A 20,732-nucleotide genomic window follows, 5' to 3' on the forward strand; every position below is an offset into this window, starting at 1 on the left:
ATATCATAATAACTGATTTGGGTAAATGAAAAAAGGTACTGCTTTGGGAAGAAATAATGAATTCTGGGATTGATCATTTAATTCTTAGATAGTAATACATGTAAAGAAACAAACTACGAGGACTTTTTTTGTGAAAATATGCAAGATTTTTAAAGAGAAAAATCAAGATATGATAAGAAATAAGTCTTTTGAAATTTCTGGTTCAGTCATTTCAATTATTGATGTTCCAGTTTTAAATTCTACTTCTAGTAATAAAGCCAGTGTAACCCAAAGGTGTAGTTCGTGTAATTCAAATTATTATTGTGAAAAATAACAACCTTAGATGAAGATAATCTAATCCCAAATCCATTCTTACCTTAGAAAATTACAAGTTAAGCAATTATGTATAAATGGAGCAATATTATATTTCAAAATGTAATGTCCTTTCAAGGAATATTTTAAAAACTAAAACCTCAGAAATATTACGTCAGCTGTCCTATAAACTGTTCCACTTAAAAGCAATTTCATACTATGAAAGAAGTAGATTGCTATAAAATATTCATGAAAACAAAATAATTGTGATAAGGTAAAGAAAAGCAGGGATTGGAAAAAATATCTGTCAAAAACCTACTATATTCCAGGTATTACTAAGCATTTAATGTCATTTTTAAAAAATACAACACCACTATGGAATAAGAGTTATTTATATATTTATTTATTTTGAGACAAAAATTTCAATTTATCACCCTTGGTAGAGTGCCATGGCATCATAGCTTTCATCAACTTCAAACTCTTGGGCTCAAGAGATTCTCTTCCCTCAGCCTCCTGAGTAGCTGGGACTACAGGTGCCTGCCACAATGCCCAACTCTTTTTTTTAGAGATGGGGTCTCTCTCTGGCTCAGGCTGGTCTCAAACCTGTGAGCTCAGGCAATCCACCCACCTTGGCCTCCCAGAGTGCAAGGATTATAGGCGTGAGCCACCACGCCTGGCCAATAGAGTTTTTATTATTTACCAGTACAGAGGCTTAATGAACTAAAAATCTTGCCTACAATAACATGTCTCTCTGATACCAATAAATTGCACACTGTTAATAAAAATTGTTTGGAGGGACTTAAGACAGCCAAATATTGGAAGAAGGCCTAGAGAATTCATATGGCAAATATTTTCATATAAGGGATATAATACTGCTACTATAATGGGCAGAATCTTTTGCTTTACCTTCTCCTACTTTTCAAGCAAAGATAGTCTTTCTATACAGTATGACGTGCTTCATTAGCAACTTATGAAAGTCCCTATGATAATACTTAGTCCCTGTGACAGTGAAGATTAAAGCTTAAGAAATAGATCAGGAATTGACCACTTTTACACTGAACTGAACAGGTGAAAAGAAATAAATGTCCCAGAAAGAAAGTAGCTGTTGTCACAGAAGGAAAATGTGGAAACGCAATGACATACAGTGACACTGTACTACAAAGTATTTAGTATTTCAAGTGTTTAAACAATGAAGGAACATGTACAGTTAAAGCAGCAGAAAGTATTCTCCCCAAACAAGAAAAATGATGACTTAAGACACTACAATAAAAGTATTAAAAGTACATGTTTCATTTTTTAAAGTATTATTGATAGGGAGTGTAAAGATACAACTGCACAATGTAAGAGTATCTTTTAAAAGGCTACGATTATTGCAAGAACTTAACACAAAATCTATGGAAACAGTACTTTACTTTAGAGTAAACTCTAAAGTCAAGAAGTCTGGGTTCTAAGACTTAGTCTCACTTACTACGTAACCTTTTAGAAACCATCCAATCAAGAAATTATTGACGGACTATAGCAGGACAAAGATTATCCTGACTCTTGAGACATAAAGAAAAGTACAACTCTTTCATGGAGTACTAGAATGGGGGGGGTAGGTTAATAGATTGGTGGTAGTGGGTCAAGTGAAAAAAAGTATAAGATTCTAAAATAGGGAACAACAAAATAGTGTGACAAGTATTATCATAGGGGCTTTCATAAGCTGCTAATGAAGCATGTCATATTTGGTACACAGACCATCTTTGCTTGAAAAGTAGAAGGTAAAGCAAAAGATTAAGGAGAAAAGATTAATAAGGGATTAAAGCAACTGTTAACAGGGAAGTAGGAATTTACCAGAGAAAATGAGAAATAAAATGTGGAGATCACTTAGGGATCTAAAAATAGACCTGCCATTCGATCCTTCAATTCCTCTACTAGGTCTATATCCAGAAGACCAAAAATCACTTTATAACAAAGATATTTGCACCAGAAGGTTTATTGCAGCCCAATTCATAATTGCTAATTCATGGAAGAAGCCAAGGTCCCCATCAACCCATGAATAGATTAATAAATTGTGGTATATGTACATTATGGAATATTATTCAGCCTTAAAAAAGATGGAGACTTTACCTCTTTCATGTTTACATGGATGGAGCTAGATCATATTCTTCTTAGCAAAGTATCTCAAGAATGGAAGAAAAAGTATCCAATTACTCAGCCCTACTATGAAACCAATTTATAGCTTTCATATGAAAGCTATAACCCAACTATAGCCCAAGAAGAAAGGGAAAGAGGAGAGGGAGGGGAGGGAGGTGGTTGGGGGAAGGGAAGGTAATTGGTGGGACCACACCTACGGTGTATTTTACAAGGGTACATGTTAAATTTACTAAGTGTAGAATATAAAATGTCTTAACATAATAACTAAGAAAATGCGGTGAAGGCTATATTAACCAGTTTGATGAAAATAGTTCAAATGGTATATAAAACCAGCACATTATACCCCATGATTGCATTAATGTACACAGCTATGATTTAATAAAAAAAAAAATTATCTTCCTCACTCTGGTAGCACCACTAACACATGGAATAAATAATAGGTATTAAATGATATAAGTAAATTAAAATACATAGTCCAACTCTTTAGAAATTTTCTCTGCATTCAGAATTCAAGATTTTATACTTGATGACCTGCTCAACACTTTAACAAAGCACTTAAGTCAGTCTTAGTTGAAACTGGAAGGATATATGTCCATACTACATGATGCTGATTAGTTCTTTTGATCTAAGAAGAGTTATTTGCAAGTATTAAATAAGATAAATGAAGATAATGAATAACTGAGGTAAATGTCAACTGTTTATTTTAAGACATCTGGGAGAAAAAGCAGCAATGTCAGTATTTGTTAAAAAACTAAATCTTGGCTGGATGTGGTGGTTCATGCTTATACTCCTAGTACTCTGGGAGGCTGAAGTTCGAAGAGGATTGCTTGAGGCCAGGAGTTTAAAGAAACCAGCCTGGGCAAGAGCAAGACCCAGTGTCTATAAAAATAGAAAAATTATTAGGACATGGTGGCCCATGACCATGTCCTAAACCTTGGGAGACAGACAGGAGGATTGCTACAGCCCAGGTATTTGAGGTTGCCAGAGTAGTGCTTAGTCAAACACTATCTGATGATTGTTTTTAAAGTGAGATACTAACAAACATGCAGGTGAAAAATCCTCAAGTTTTTAAAATATGTTTGTTTGTTTTTTAAATAAATGTGTGACAGGGCGCACACCCAGGTACTCCACATGAACACTACAACTGAAAATTTAATGCAGTAAAAATATTTTAAACTGTTACTTTGTCAAGTTCTCTATTTGAGTACACTTAGTATATTTTCATAGGTACAAATAAACCTTGAACTTATTTATTTACATGGGATAACTTTATGACATTCATTCCTAATAGAAATGTATCCTCTCAAAGTTAACAGGAATCAATCATTTAGACCACCTAGCATACTTGTATTTTGTTTCCTTGTATAATCAATTCTAGTAAAATACAACCAAAGTAATTATCAAAAAAGTAGGATACTTTTCCAGTTACATGTAATAAAGTCTATGTCATTACTAAAACAAAACTTTTCTGACTTACTGACATGTCATTTATGATCAAGGACTACTAGGAAGGAAAAAAAAGATGATGATGACTGGAGAAAAAAAGATTACCTTTCAGGAACAAATACTGTTAGTTTTGACAAAATAATAAGCTAAATGACTTTGTATATTACTCTTAACATACAAAATAAAAGGGGAAAAGTAATGCTCCTAAAATATTTTATTAATTTATTTTGAAAACAGAGATTCCTATTATGTGAATTCTGTGCTTGGTCACTCTTGCCCTACATTTCCACCCTAGCTTTGGGTTTTTTTTTTAATGAAGAAAAGAAAAGTCAGCAAAACAAAATGTCATCATTAAATCATTCGGTAACATTTTGTGTCAAAAATGTAATGGGAAATGCACACATCAAGGGAAAGGTCACTGTGCTTCAGAACATCTTTTCACTTGGTTCATGGCTCATCCTTCTACATAACTGTGCAGGCACTACTGATGGTTTCTTCTCTCAGTTTAATGTGGTATTTGAAGGATTATAGCATTTTCAGAAAACCACACTGCAGTGATTTTTGTGAACGTGATGTTGTGATTTAGAATAACTACTCTACTTACATGTGATGGTAAAAGGCAGCTACCAAGCATTTCACAATGACAACCTAATTCTCAATTATGTGTTTTCTTAATAATACATAAGGTCAGTCTAAAAAGGAGAACAAAATTGGAGGAAACATCTTCTGAAAAAAAGCCTGCTGTGTATATATAGGTGTACCATTTTAGATTTAAATCCTTTTAAGTTCACTGTGACAGAAAAAGCTAATTCAGAAACTGATAACCTTAATTCACTTCAGTTTAGGATTAAACGTAATTGATCCTTTAAACTGTTTCACAAAAAGGATTTAGGCACTTAAGAATTAAAATGAAAAGCAATCATATATTGCACATTAGTAGCTACCTAAAGAGAATAAATATGAGAAATGCTATAAGTACTTACCCAGATGATATAACTGATTTTAATCTACAAACATTTTATTCTATTTAAAAGTTCAATTTAGTTTTATAGAAAGAAAAAGATAAACTTTTCAGATTAAAATAAAACATTTTCTACTATAAACATTTCTTACAAACTTGACTCAATTAGCAATAAATGAAAAGTATTGCCTTATAATAACTCACATTTTTGATAGGAGATGGCCTATAAAATATGTAACTAAAACAAAATTAGAAAAATATTATGAGTTAATAATATAATTAAAAACATAATGATCAGTAGGTGGTTTATTCTACAAATGATTCAGAATTCCTTATACCTGGATAATAGTTTGCATTTTCAAAGTTCTTTATCTTCTTCTTTCCTATAATATCATAAAATCATGGAATGTAAAAATTAAAAGCAATTTTCAAATCAATCTGATACCTTGCTCATTCTACAAATAAGACCACTGGTTCCCAGAGAGGTTCTTTGAATTTCTAATGGTTACAAAGCCTCTTCTTGGCAGAACCTTACCAAAAATTTCAACCTTTCAATTTTAGCCCTATGCCTTCACTCCTCCTTTTTACCTAACTACTAATTAAATTTTTAAGTTAGGCTCATTTTTTTGTTGTTCACCCCTAAGATAAATATGAAATACACTACCATTGCTCAAAAAATTGGGGGTTGGGGAAGACTGTCCCTTAATAATTACAAAAACTATCATCCTGTCATCCTGGTTTTTCTAGTTAACAACCTTTCCATATATATCAACAATATTAAGGGGAAAACGGGATAAACTAATGATACATTGCATATCTAAAGAATAAAGTAAGTCAGAAGAAATAAGGAAAAAAATGAAGTTTGATAGCTTCTTTTCTCTATCCTTAATCAGAAAACAGATTTTCTATTTTTTCTGATTCAAATATCAGTGTTAAAACATACACACACACACACACTGCCACCACCACCCACACGCATTTTAATACTTGAACAAGATCACCATAAGGTTCTGTAAGCCTGAGGTCATGTCTCCTTGAAATTTATGTCTCAGTTTCACGTATGCTGAAGAGAAAATTTAATGCTACAAAATTTCTTAACTGAGGAACAAACTGACATTCATTTTATGAAGATTTTGAAATAGGGAATGTTCTTATTTGCGAAGCTTATGTAATTTCAAAGAACTGTAATTCTTTGTATATCTTGTATTGTTCTACTCAAATATCCTCTCTTCTACCTAAAAAATAATGACCCCTCACATACCAGTAAAAAAGAGGCTCAATGTATGAGAGATATAATCTGTTCTCCATATTTAATTCATGAAATGCAAATAGAATGTGCTTGTAAACTGGCTTTTTTGTAGAGCTAGTGGTCAATTCAAATACTTAAAATTTCATCATTATGCCAAAATTATTTAGAAGTTTCTTCAATCTACAATTGGAGTAATGATGTTTGTTGTTTATATTAAAGACAGATTACAAGAACATTAGTAAACAGATGGCCACAATTAAAATTGCTAATGACCAAAAAGTAAAAGTGTGGATGCCATGGTAGAATTTCCCAAATAGGAACCTCAAAATATATATGGGATTATAATAGACTTTGGAGACTCAGAAGTAGGGAGGTTGCAAAAATTACCTATCAGGTACAATGTATATTATTTGGGTGTCAGGTATACATAAGTACCAAAAGCCCAGACTTTGCAATTCATCCGTGTATCTAAAAACCACACGTACGTCCCAAATTTACTGAAATTTTTAAAAAATGGAAAAAAGGTAGTAAATGTGTATATTAAGTGTGTGAATTAAATATGTACCACATGAGGTACCAAATGTGTGTATTAAGTGTGTGAATTAAATATGTACCACAATTAAATATGTGCCACTTTAATATGTGCATATACAATATAAATACATGTAAATATATCATGTTCATATACCAATGAGATAATCACGTATCTTAAAATTACCTGAAAAAAGTGTAATCTTGCCAAAATATTTCAGAGATAAGCACCTACACAGATTAGTTCAGTTCCATTAATAGTGCTATGACCCTCATTCAATATAAAACATAAAGAATTTGATGACATTTAAAGTTAAAAGTAGTAAGTATATTTTAATAAATCCATTTAATATTAAAGAAAATCAAATAACATGCTTAAGAAAATAAAGATTATAGCCCCCAAATCTCAAAGAACACCAAAGATAGTCTGAAAAACCATAAAATAAAGACAATAAAACATCAGATATGATCATGACAGGGATGTCATCATTTAGCCAGTAACAAATACATTTATCAAAGGCACGTTCTCTCCAACCACAAAGATAAAATGTAAATTATGCTGAGAATGTAGGGATTAGGGTCATGAACTCTAGAACCAGACTTCCTGAATTTGAATCACAGTTCTACCACTTTCTAGCTAATGCAACTTTTGGGAAGTTACTTCAGCTCTCTATGCCTTAGTTTCCTTATCAATTCAAAGGAGATAATACTGTTTACTTCACAGGGTAGCTAAATGATTTAATACATATATGTTAAGATGGCTGATACATAATATTATGTAAGTGTTATTAGAGTTGTTGCTTGTGTATGTAGCACATTTACCATTTCCTATCCACTGTACCAAGCCATTTACTTCTACGGTACTATCTCATTAATCATCCAATCAACCCATTGAGTAGGTACTATTGTTGTTTTATAGGTAAGGAAGTTAAGATTCAAGGAAGAAAAAGGCGGAGTTCACAAATAACAGAAACAACTTTCAAATCCAGCAGAATGGCTATAAATACTCAGGCTTAATCATTCATTATACAGTACTATCTCTCAAAGTACAGAAAGACACTTTAAAATTTAATAAAATCTAAGCTCTTTCTACAAATTTATTAAGTTCCCTTTTTAAATATCCAACATCAAAAATACTGAGTTGAAGAACGAATATCTTTTTCACATTATAAAACTTTCATATTTCCTTAATTAAAAGTTCCCTTAGTGCATTAAAATTTGGGGAGCAACAATAATTTAGACATCATAAACATCTCTCATGGTTATGAGAAACCAGCAACAGAACATTTGTAGTAGTTACCTAAAACTGGAGACTGGGGCTAAGACTGACAATAAAAAGGCAAAAGTACTCTCTGAGGTAATGGAAATGCTCCAAAATTGGATTATAGTGATGGCTGAACAACTCTATAAATTTATTAAAAATTATTAAGCTCTACATTTATAACACATGAAATTTTATGAGATGAAAATTATGTCCTAATAGAGTTATTCTTTTTTTAAGAATTATTTGCTATTTAGCAAAGGAAGCAGGTTTTTGGAACTGACTTATTTTCTTCTACACTATCTAAATGACAGGGCAACTAGAACACCAGAGTCAATTCTAAGAGATTTAATCAGGAAAAATAATCACATTTTAACAACTACAGGGTATCTCTGAAAGAAATGTTACTGCGAGTATGTTTTTACACAAGATTGTGACCAAATATAAATAAACAGGTAGCATGGATTTGGGAACTTGGAATATCATACAGTCTTTAAATACTAGAGCGAGTGTGTTAGACCCTAGAGATAATATACCCTAAGGTCCTCTCCTGAAATAAGGAAACTGGTATCCACAGAGATTAAGCGACTTGCTTAAAATTATAAAATTGTTAAGTGACAAGTCTGAACTAGTCGAGACCTCCTCTCTCAGTTCAGTAAATAACTACTAAAAAATAAGGAATCATCAGTTAATCAAATCATTGTTTGTTACCTATTACTCTTACTTATAACAGTATGTACTATTTTTAAATTTGTATTTAACAATTTTAAAAGTTTTTATTTTTTAAAAATAAAACTAATCAGGAATTAAAGTACCTCTGCCAGAAAAGAGATTATAAACTATTTCAAATGTATAAAGTTAACGAATGTGTACAGATTATAGTAATGCATCAGTAAATTAATTTAACAAGTATTGTGAATTAACTGCCTGAGTCATACTCTGAGAGCCATCAGGAATGAATGGAAGGCCCAAACTCTACATTAATCTAGCAAAAAAAGCAAAAGTAATTCACAGATGCTAACACAATTTACAAACAAGTAGATGACAACACAAAGTGGAATTCTATGAGGGTTCCCAGGGCAATTAATGCAAGATCAACATGGGGTCATATAAATCAGAAACAACACATGAAAGAAGTAAATACTAAGATAGTCTTATAAGGAATGATTTTTTTAAAATATGATGGTGCTGACACACTGGAAAGAAGCAACTGGGAACTTAGATGATATGACTAAATTACTTGCAAAACACAGCTTATCAAATCTGACACAAAATGAAAGAAAAAAATCTTAATATGTGTATTTTAAAAATTGAATTCATTGGCTGGGTGTGGTGGCTCACGCCTATAATGCTAGCACTCTGGTAGGCCAAGACCTGCGGATTACTTGAACTCAGGAGTTCAAGACCAGCAAGAGCAAGACCCTGTCTCTAAAAATTGCCAGGCATTGTGGGCAAGGTGCTTGTAGTCCCAGCTACCCAGGAGGCAGAGGCAAGAGATAGCTTGAGCCCAAAAGTCTGAGGTTGCTGTGAGTTATAATGCCACAGCACTCAACGGCAGGGTGACTGAGACTCTTGTCTCAAAAACAAAAACAAACAAACAAAAAAAATTGAATTCATTGTCAGAAACCTTCTCTCAATTTTCATTGGAAAAATTCTAACAAAATTTAATCAAGACACAATAACGTAAATAAATGCTTTAAAAACAAAAAAGAAGAGAACATTTTTCAACTCCATTCATAAAGACAGTATTAGGTAATAAAAGACTGATAAAGACTTTACAAAAAAAGAAATTACCTGAAGAAATACTTTTTATCAATACAGATACACAACTTTTATCAAAATACTAACAATCACAATCTCAAAATAAAGAGGCAATATGCAAGTACATCATGACCAGGAAGGGTTATCCCAAATTTGCAATGTTGATTCAACTTTTGAGGCCTCTCTGGTAAAAGAGGGGGTCTGGGGAAGGGTCTACTGGAACATTGTTCTTGTACCTGTGCCAAGCCTCCTTATTATTGAGGGCACTTGAAGACTTTTCTCCATTCTGACCCACTACTTTTTCATTTCCTAGCCATTAGTCCTACCACCCCCTCACCATACACACCCACACACCATCACACAAATCCATAAAACAGAAGGCTTTTCTGCGAAAAAAAAAAAAAAAAAAAAGGTGGGGGGAAGGGCGGCACCTATGGCTCAAGGAGTAGGGCACTGGCCCCATATACTGGAGGTGGCAGGTTCAAACCTGGCCCCAGCCAAAAACTGCAATCCCCTGTCCCCCCCAAAACAAGGCTTTTGGGGGGGGGGCTCAAACAGCAGTAAGAGTAAATTCCTCCTCTGAGTACCAGGGGGAGAGGAGCAATTAATCTTTGCAATTGTTATACCCGAGAATTGGGGTCCCCAATGACCACACGAGAGTGCCAGACACTGATACAATCACACGGGGGCATTTATTCAAGCTCGAACCTGCGCTGTAAGCACCCCCAGACGCAGCTGGGACCTAGAGCCCCTTGCTCACTGTGTGCGGGGGGGGGTTTATGAGGCGGGTGAGGGGGTGTGGGAAGCAAAGTTGATAGGGTCCCACCAATCTTAATGGCTCAGCGGGGTGGATGCACTCTGGGAGATAGGGATGCATCCCAGGAGACAGGGAGGGGTGTGGTTTACTAAGAAATGAAACTAGGAGAAATGAAACTGGGAGATAGGGACGCATTACAGGAGATAGGGAGTGGTGTGGTTTTACTAAGAAATGAAACTAGGAGCTTTCAGGTTTTCTCCAAATGGAAGATGAAAGCCTAAAAGCCCAAAATGACGTCAGGGTGTCACTGTTTTCTTCACAATAATCTACCTGACACTTACTCCATACCATTCGGAGGGGAAAAATGTAATACTCAGGAGCTAGCAATGTTTCCTGTCTAGCCTCATGCTTATACTACTGCAGTAATCAAAGAAAAGTTTGTTACTTACAATCTGGATTGTTATCCTAATTGACCACCTGGTAGCTCTCAACTCTTAACATAAACAGAAAATATTAAAAATACCCCATACAATAATATCCAAAACAAATACTCAGAAATACATTTAATAAAAGATACACAAGACTTCTACACTGAAAACAACAGTAATCAAAAAAAATGAAGATTATCTAAGTATCTGAATAAATGGAGAGATGTATTAAGTTCATGGATTGAAAGACTAAACATTGTTAATGCTTCCAATCCTGTTAAAATTGTAATGGCTTTTTATTTAAAGATAATTGTAGTAAAATATACATAAAATTCACCATTTTTTTTTTTTTTGTGGTTTTTGGCCGGGGCTGGGTTTGAACCCGCCACCTCCGGCATATGGGACCAGGGCCCTACTCCTTGAGCCACAGGCACCGCCCATAAAATTCACCATTTTAACCACTTTTTAACTAAAAAAGATCTGTGACATTAAGTATATTTGCATTGTTGTACAAGCATCACCATTGTCCATTTCTACAACTTTTTCATCTTCTCCAAATGAAATTCTATACCCATTAACACTAAATTCCCATTCCTCCCTCCCCGAGCAAGACCATTTTAACTTTGTCTCTGTGAATTTGACTACTGTAGGAAATTCATACAAATAGAATCACATGAAATTTGTCCTTCTTTCATTGGCTTATTTCACTTAGCATAATATCCCTAAGGTTCATCTATGTTATAACGTGTCAGAATTGTATTCCTTTAAAAACTATATAATAAATACTTAAATGTATGTATGCCTTGGTTTGGATGCTTGTCACCTCCAAACTTCATGTTGAATTTGATCCTCAATATTGGTGGACCTAATGGGAGGTATCTGATCATGCAGATTTTTCATGATGAGATTAATCATCTCAACCTGATAAATGCACATGGGGATTAAGTTCTTTGTTAGTGCCCTAGACAGCTGCTTGTTAAAAAGAGCCTGAGACCCCTCCCAACTTCCTTCTCTTGCTTCCTCTCTCAACATGTGATCCCTATCAAACCCTGGCTTCCCTTCACCTTCCACCATGAGTGGAAGCAGCCTAAGGTTCTCACCAGATGCAGACGTCCAGTGTGAATAATGCTACACAGGTATACCAATATTTAAGTACTCGCATTCAATACTTTTGCGTATGTAGCCAGAAGCAGTAATGGTAAATCAAATGGAAATCCTAAATTTATGTTTTTAGTAACTGCAATGCTGTTTTCTATCACAATCTTACATTCCCACCAGAAACACACAGGGTTTCAATTTCTCCACATTCTTGCAACCACTTGTTATAATCTGTTTTTTTCGATAGTAGTTATCCTAAATGATGTAAGGTGTTGTCTCATTGTGGTTTTAATTTCCATTTCCCTAATGATTAGTGATGCTGAGTATCTTTTTATGCACTTATTGGCTGTTTGTATATCTTCTTTGGAGAAAAATTTTTTCAAGCCCTTTGCCCATTTTTAATGGGGTTGTTTTCTTGTTGTTGAGTTATATAAGTTCCTTATACATTCCCAAAGTCAATCCTTTATCTGATACATGACTTGTAAATATTTTCTCCCATTCTGTGGGTTGTTTTATCACTTTGTTGATAATGTTTTTTGATACACAAAAACTCTTAATTTTAAATGTTCAACTTATCTAATTTTTTGATGCTATTGTTACCTGTGCTTTTGGCATTATATCCAGTAATCAGGGTTTTTTTAAAATAAAAATGGACAAGCCATTTCTAACATTTATATAAAAATGCAAAGGATCTAGAATTAAAAACAGCTTACTATAAGTCCTCAGTAATCAAGACAGTTGTTACTGGCATAGGAATGAATTCCTAGGTCAATGAAATATAATACAAAGTCAAGAAACAGACCAAAAGTCTATTGATACTTAACAATGGCACCAAGGCAGTTTAATGTGGAAAGGCGAGCATTTTCAACAATTGATACTAAAAAACTAGAAATACACATGAGATAGATAATAAACAAAACTTTCTTAACTCTACCTGAAACCATTTAGAAAACTTAATTTTAGACAGCTCACATATTTCAATATGTAATCTATGGTGAAAAAACTAGAAAAGTGATTTCCTTTGAGTCTTTGGAGCAATGAAAATGTTTTATATCTTGTTAGGAATGGGGTGAAAAGAGGAGATACACTTTGCCACCCTTAACTGAAAGAAATACTAGACATCTAAGGTCTGAGCTGGCATAGTAGCTCATGCCTAAAATCTCAGAATTTTGGGAGGCTAAGGCAGGAGGATTACTGAGGCCAGGAGTTCAAGACCAACCTGGGCAACACTGGACAACATAATGAAAGAAATCCTATCTCTACAAAAAAATGAAAATATTTGGTGGCATGTACCAATAGTTCTAAGTACTTCATTGCTCAAGGCCAGAAGTTAGAGGCTGCTGTAAGCTAAGATCGTGCCACTGCAATCTAGCCTGGGCTACAAAGCTAGACATTGTCTCGAAAAAAAAAAAAGAAAGAAACAAAGAAAAGAAAAGAAAAGAATTCAAATACAAAGAAAACCAAGCTCTGAAAACAATCCTTTAAAAATAACAACTACGTAATACTCATCAATGATGTAGGAATACACGACAAACAAACCAAAAAAAACAAAACCTACCCTGGAAATTGTTGGTAGAGGTAAAGACCAGAAACAGTTTATCCAAGTTTATTCAAGACTGTCCTTGTGTAGAAAATGTCTAGCTTTAATGCATTTAAAATTTATTAGAAGATATAAATAATTTTAAAGACCTATATTTGATTCTAAGTATTAATTTGCAAATATCCAAGTAACATAAATTTGCATCATCATTTCACAATCATGGTATTCTTAAATGAATATGCAAATTTTATTACTGCTAAGGAGTGACTACTATATGATAAATGTATAAGAAATAGTAATTTAGCAAGTTTATAATCAAATTAAAGTAACTGAATCTATTTTATGAAATTTATCAAACACAATTTTAACTGATCTCAAGAGAAAAAACTAGGTTTCATCTTTTTTTAATTTAAAATAATCTATTTCTAAGAAAATAAAAACTAAATTTATAATCAATTGTAGCTTTAAGGCAATCTACAAACCTCCCTAGAAGAGAAAAATTAATTAAAAGCAAAAAAATCAGAATGAGACTAATATTTGAAATGAAAATATGTTGAGAGTACAAAAAATGTATATACATTTTAAGAGACCTTGTTGAAAATAAAATCATTCATTCCCATAAAGTGTACAAATTGTAGGTAAAATGTGCAGAGCATGTCTAGGTATACCTGACCACTAATAACACCTACAACTTTTAAAAGTAATACATAGATACCATCACTTAAAATGTGTACACATTTTTTTTTGCTATCTCTGTATATGAATTCTTGCTGGTGATCCTAACAATTTGTGATAAAATCAAATTATGTTTGGAAATGGGAAGTATTCTCAAACCAGATGTTTAAAATGTGAAATAAAAGTGTTAACAACATTGTTTAGAAACCAACTGACAGCTTAACCTTGTAAGGAAATGGTTCAATACCTTTGTAAGTTGCTATACACTGAAATACGGAGAATTTAGCAAGCATTTAATAGTTTAGAATTAGTCATAAAAGTGAAATAGTTTCATAGATTATCTCCTACCACCAATATTTCTAAATAATGACCACAATACAAAATAAAATTAAATATCCTATTTAAGAGGGCTCGTGGATTCTAGGGTTCTTAGTTTTTGGAAACCTTTTTTTTCCTTCTGTCCTGTCATTAAGTAATAGAATGTGTCACATTTGGTTTACACAGTTAAGAGAAAATTGGTGTTATTCCTAATGTGATAGTCTAATAAAGACTCATGAAAAAAAAAGACCACCTTCTCTCAAATATATTTAAGGAGAGGAATCACATCATTTTTACTTTTTTTATAGAGGCAGCAATTATTCTGTAGGTAGTATTTCTTCATATAACATATAGGAAAAAAAAATCCACTAGTGACATGAAAGCAATTCTCTTCTTCATCAAATACTTATATTTAGTGACTCAATTTGTTCTAGAATTAAATTATAGTGATAAGTTTATTATTTCAGCAAAAATAGTTTATTATTTCAGTCATTATTTATGTGGAGATCAGGCATTTATCATTCATTTATTAGCCATTACTGAATATTAAACGCACTAGAAACTGTGGAAAACAAAAAAATAAATAAGGCTATCACTAATTGGGTACATAACCACAACCAATAAAGAACAACCATCACAAACAGATAAATGTCTAAAAAGAAGCCACAATTCCATGACAGAGTTTCAAATGGGCTTTAGTATTTAAAGTACAATAAATGACATAAAGAAATATATTTGGGGTTGGAAACTTTTCAGGTAATTTCCAATTAAATTTTAAAAGTAGATGGTAAAAAAATAGAACTTAAAAAAAATCCTTAAGATGCTATAAACCTTCAGTCTTATTTTAAACAACATTTAACAACAAATTCAAGTTTCTTTTGTCCCCTATAGTCCATAAATAAATATACACAAAAACAGGAAATGTACATTTTCTGAGAGGGAAAAAGAATTTATCATTACTAGAAGTGTATTTACCAATTGTGACCCTTATTTCAATGCGCACACACATGTATTCTTCATTACTAAATACTACTACTGTTTTAATATTTTATATAGAAAGAACTCTACTATCAATCAGCAATTATTCACAAACTAGTTAATAATGCACAGTATGATTCTGATCATGTACATTAGGTTGGAGAAACAGGCACAGAAATACTACAATTATTTACCAAACACTTGAGAAAAACTTACAGGAAAGCAGAAAACAAAAGATGGAACTGGACTATACTTCACTGATAAATTGCATGTAAGTTCCTAAGGATACATAAAAAAATTCACAAACAAAAATATACAAACAACTGAAAAAGCAAGGAAAATAATTAAAAAGGAATTTTCTAGATAGCCTGAATTACATAGAGAAGTGTGGTTTCAAAATTGAAGCTGCTAAAGAGCAGATTCTCCTGAGTTATGTACACTCAAAGGAACTTGAAAAAATAAAGAATTTATTGAAAAAAACATTATTATGACCCAAGATGTGTAATTTCAGAAGAGAACTAGTAATACACAATCAGTATAATGTATCTCTGAACAAGCACTGAAATATATCTTTAGAGAAAATAAAAGACTTACTTAAAATATCTTAAAATTAAAGTTAAAAAAATAGCATGTATACATAGTATTTAAGATTAATATAATCACAAAAATGTGGATTTGGGGGGAGATGATTTTTAAATAATAATGGTGCCAGTTGCAAATAAAAGAGATGTCAGGAAAGTGGTAAATATTAGCTTACAGGATGATCACATTAATGTACACAGCTATGATTTAATAAAAAAATATTAGCTTATAGCATTATTTTATTAAATATATGAAATTCTATATATAAAATAAAATTTTTCTTTAACCCCAAAATAATAGTGCTTAAATAATTATTTTTTTAAAGAAAGATATTATAATCATAAAACATCTTATGGAGTTGCTTGATGTCCATGTTGCCTTATTCTCAAAAATATTAATATATAATATTTGTAAAACATTTATTTTTTCATTACCTCTTTAAAACCTTTGCAGAAAACCAATGATGTTTTCTTACCAACGTCAAACCAGAGGGACTTTGTATATCCATTATTTCTAGAGTAATAAAAATATTTTTACTTTCCAGAAGGCTGTCACATAATTCTAGACACTGGCATATTACAATAATAAAATTAGAAATAAAAATTTTATAATAGAAACTAATGAAATTAATAACAGAATTACACCATTAAAAATATTATCGAGATCAGAAGAAAGATAGTACCTATTTTTAAAAAAACAACTAAAATCTGATAGGTTGGAAATATCCCATTATGAAGTCATTTTTAAAATAAAAATTATATTGATTTCCTAGGTTCTTAGTTTCAAATATATGACAAAAACAAAACAAGACAAAAAAACTGTTGAAATTATGTAGGTCCTATAGCAAAAAGTCCTGAATCAATTATGTACCTCAAAAAGATTAATAGGAAGGTAAATTTTCATATAGGATCAAATAATTAAAAAGGGGATCACTAGCTCTTTAAGGTTTTACATACTGTTTCAAACTAATCAAGCTGCTCAACTGTACTCCCCAAGCCCAAGGGAACTTCCCTGAATTAAATTTTTGTTCATTATATAAGGATATTATGGCTTTTCTTTATATTTATGTTTTATATAATTTATTATACTTATGCTTGATTTCATTATGACATACTTTAGAAATTATACTGTGGTCAGAATTATTCATGTACCTCTTCTGAACTTGAAACTACTTCACCCTAAATGTAAATGCACTTAACCTTCAGGATACCTCCCATGACATTCTACATGAACTACCTTAAAAATCACTGGCCAACTACGTTGACTTCTTAACTTTGTTGAAGCACTTTTCTACACTGTATTTCTTCACTGGAATTTTTACTTTCTCCTTATCTTTCTCAATGACAGTATAAAAAAATTCATAAAATTTAAAAATGCATGCTTTTATTTGAGGTATTAAGACAGAAATTATATTCTTAATGACTGAAATAAATTACATCATCTTGGAAGTAAATATTTTAAAACATATGACAATACTAATATATTTGTCTTATCCACATAAGTTTATTCTTTATGAAATGTTGATTTTTCTGTGTCCTCAATTAATTTGATAGAGCTTTACCAAAAGACAAGTTTTGAAAGAAATCAGAAAGCGTTCCTATACCATATTATACAACCTTTGCGTCACTCTTCTTTTTTGAAAGACTGATCCCTCTTTCAAATAGGCTCTCTTTTTATTTTCACCCACGCACTCCCTCATGTCATTCAGGGCTTTGAGCAATCTCTTATTTCAGCAAAAGAAGTAAAAGGCTAAAATTAGAAGTCTCTGGACCCTGTGCAGCATTAGATAAGATTCCTAATTAGCTTTATGTTTGATTTATTTTTGTAAGTACCAAAATAAAACAAAGAAATAAAAAAGGCAAAACAAAAATCAAAATATACCTAGGCCATCTTTTCACCTTTCTTTATTTCATAAGAAAGAAGCATTTAACACATTCATTCCAATAAGCAATAGGGAGATGCTAATGCAGTTCTTATCAATAAAAAGTCTGTACTCTCATTGCTAATAAACTTCAACTTTAGTAACATGCTAACAGAATAGTAACTTTATTGTTTTAAGACATAAAACATAATCTTAATACAAAGTGTTTAGATCAAATTATTTTAGAGAGCACTATCCACCTCTTCTCAAGAGAAAAATAATTCTCTGTGTTTAAAATATAGATTATTGCTCCTTTTTAAACATCTAAACCCAAAGTATAACTATATGTGGCAGGTTAGTAAGTACACAAATCTGTTTCTGAAGTAATGTTTCTACTAAATAATACTTTAAGAAAGGTCCCATGGTGTAGTATTTTTCATTTTATCTGTGATAAGAAAACCACAAACATGAAACTCTAATCCCCTAAACACTAGGTCATAGCAACCAGCTTACCTGACAAGATTTTCATTGTCTCCAGTTCCCTTGCAAGTTGCACATTCAGTTCTTAAATCTTCAGCCTTGGGCTTCTTTTGTAACACAGATTGCCTTTGTCTTCTTTCTCTAGGAACTCTCTCCTGACATATAAGGGAGGAAAAAATAAAACAAAACAAAATCAGGATGTAAGGGAAAAAGAAATAATTTCAAGCGAGAAAGTTTCTCAAAGTTTAGGTCATGTAAAAAGTGCTTAACTTATTCCAACCTCATGTTTTTCCTCCTCAGGAATGAAGCTTCGTTTTCGTCCTCTGGTTCTCTAAAAAACAAAAAAGTCCACACAAATATCTAATGTTTAATTAGTGGTAAAAATAATTTTTCTTTGTTAAATGGTACTGCTTACTTTAGACACGTAGAAAATTAGTATTTCTAGTTAATGCTGTGTTGGACCATTGCACTTTGTTACAATTTATGTCACAGGAAATGAAAACATAAACCCTTTACAATACTTTACATTTAAATAAACATATATCTGATAAGAAAAATAAATTCTCCAAAATTATTTTGAAGGATCTTCTCAATACTTTAATTTTTATAACTTATCACATATGACTTCTATAGCTGATATGCTAACACATGCATATATTTGTGTAATGAAAGAAACAATTCTTAAGCACTCAAAAAAAGAGGTGGAATGGGATGCATGTGGTGACTCGTGCCTGTAATCCTAGCACTCTGGGAGGCTGAGTCTGGAGGATGACGTGAGCTTAGTAGTACAAGAGCAGCCAGAGCAAGAATGAAACTCTGTCTCTGCTAAACATAGAAAACGTAGCCAGGGCCAGGTGTGGGGGCTCACAGAGTTTGAAACTGGCCTGAGCCAGAGCGAGACCCCCACCTCTAAAAAAATAGCCGGGTGTTATGGTGGCCACCCCTAATCCCAGCTACTCAGGAGGCTGAGGCAAGAGCATGGCTTAAGACCAAGAGTATGAGGTTGCTGTGAACTGTGATGTAGCACAGCACTATAACCCAGGGCAACAGAGTAAAACTCTGTCTCTCCTCCCACCCACAAAGGGGGAAATGAACAGTTCTCATATGTCTCAAAATTCTAGTTAAAATAAAATTGAAACATGATACAAAATGACTTAAACTGACATAGTTAAAATTTAGAACCTGTATTTAAAAACACATCTGCCATTTGAGAACACATTCAAATGTTTAAAAGTAACATAAGCAATAGTATTAGTATTAGCAGCTAATATGTTAGAAATCTCTACCACACAGCCATGTGGGGAGCTCACATACAGTCTCTGTAGATTTATAATCCCTGTATGCAGACAATAGCTCTTTAGAGAGTAGAAGAGAGGAGGTACCACTCCCACAAATTACTCCAACAGCTGAAATTAAGGAACATCCCCAAATAATTTCAAACAGAATTACTTTATAAAGTAAATATATTAATGTTTTCTTAAATTACTATAATTTCAATTCTTCACAAGACCAAGTCCATTGTTACTTAATATCATGACTATTTGCACACCATTATAAACTGCCCTAGAGAACCAAGAAGCAACTAAATCTGTCATCCAAAAGAGTAAATTTATAGACTGTGTCAGTTTACATTTGCACTGCCAAATGGTATGTTTTAGTTACATTATAGAAGTATAACTAGGGGAAAAAAGGAAGACTGTATATAGAAAAGATCTTTAGATACAGACCCCACATCTACTATTCTTCCTTCCAAAGAACAATACTGAGCCTTCCTCCTCAACATATTAATCATGACCTGTAAGTATCCTGTGGGTGCCCTTTAGAAATGTAGTATTTCAGGCTCACTCCAACATACCGAATTAGAATCTGCCTTTTATCAAGAATCCCAAATAAGTCAAATGCACATTAAATTTAAGAACACCAGTGTAGAAGAGTCTTTAATATCAACAAAACTTACTCAAATTCTAACTGAAACCTTATGGCTATCACTTTCTGTATCTATCTCATTTTCTTCTATGAACACTCTGAGACATTATGCTTCCAATTTCTATCCCCTGATACATTCATCCCCAAATTGTTAAGGATCATATCATATCCATCTTTACGTATCCAACTGAATTTATTAATATAACACATTGTTTATTACATAAAGACTCAATGAATGTTTTAATAAAATAAGCAGATTAAAACTAGTAAGTGATTATACTGCATAATACAGAGGACAAAATGTTTGACAAAATTTTAAATTATTTTTCCTCTTTCTGATAATCTATTATCAATTTGCATAATTTATATATGGGAGGCAGTTCAATAAGGTGTTTACAATTAGTAACCAATATCGAGGGGAAAATATTCAAATTACTCATTTTAGTTTTCTGA

General features: G+C 32.5%; 1 protein-coding gene across 6 annotated transcripts in view; it reads right to left on the reverse strand.

Annotated features, from left to right (window-relative positions):
• Window positions 1-20,732, reverse strand: part of PHF14 (PHD finger protein 14) — a 195,480-nt gene that overhangs the window by 82,821 nt on the left and 91,927 nt on the right. For 4 of the 6 annotated variants that reach the window (XR_008383698.1, XR_008383697.1, XM_053609495.1 and 1 more), the window contains exons 15-17: window positions 18,634-18,684; window positions 18,387-18,508; window positions 16,447-16,525 (exon numbers count right to left, since the gene is read on the reverse strand). Coding sequence is in view for 4 of the 6 variants with exons in the window: in XM_053609495.1 (XP_053465470.1) it covers window positions 16,447-16,525; window positions 18,387-18,508; window positions 18,634-18,684 (252 nt within the window). In the remaining 2 variants the exon portion in view is untranslated. The remainder of the gene's footprint in view (window positions 1-16,446; window positions 16,526-18,386; window positions 18,509-18,633; window positions 18,685-20,732) is intronic. The other 2 variants (XM_053609493.1, XM_053609496.1) reach the window with 1 other exon arrangement.

This window comes from Nycticebus coucang, chromosome 11 (genome assembly GCF_027406575.1).
Source record: "Nycticebus coucang isolate mNycCou1 chromosome 11, mNycCou1.pri, whole genome shotgun sequence".
Lineage (NCBI taxonomy): Eukaryota > Metazoa > Chordata > Mammalia > Primates > Lorisidae > Nycticebus > Nycticebus coucang.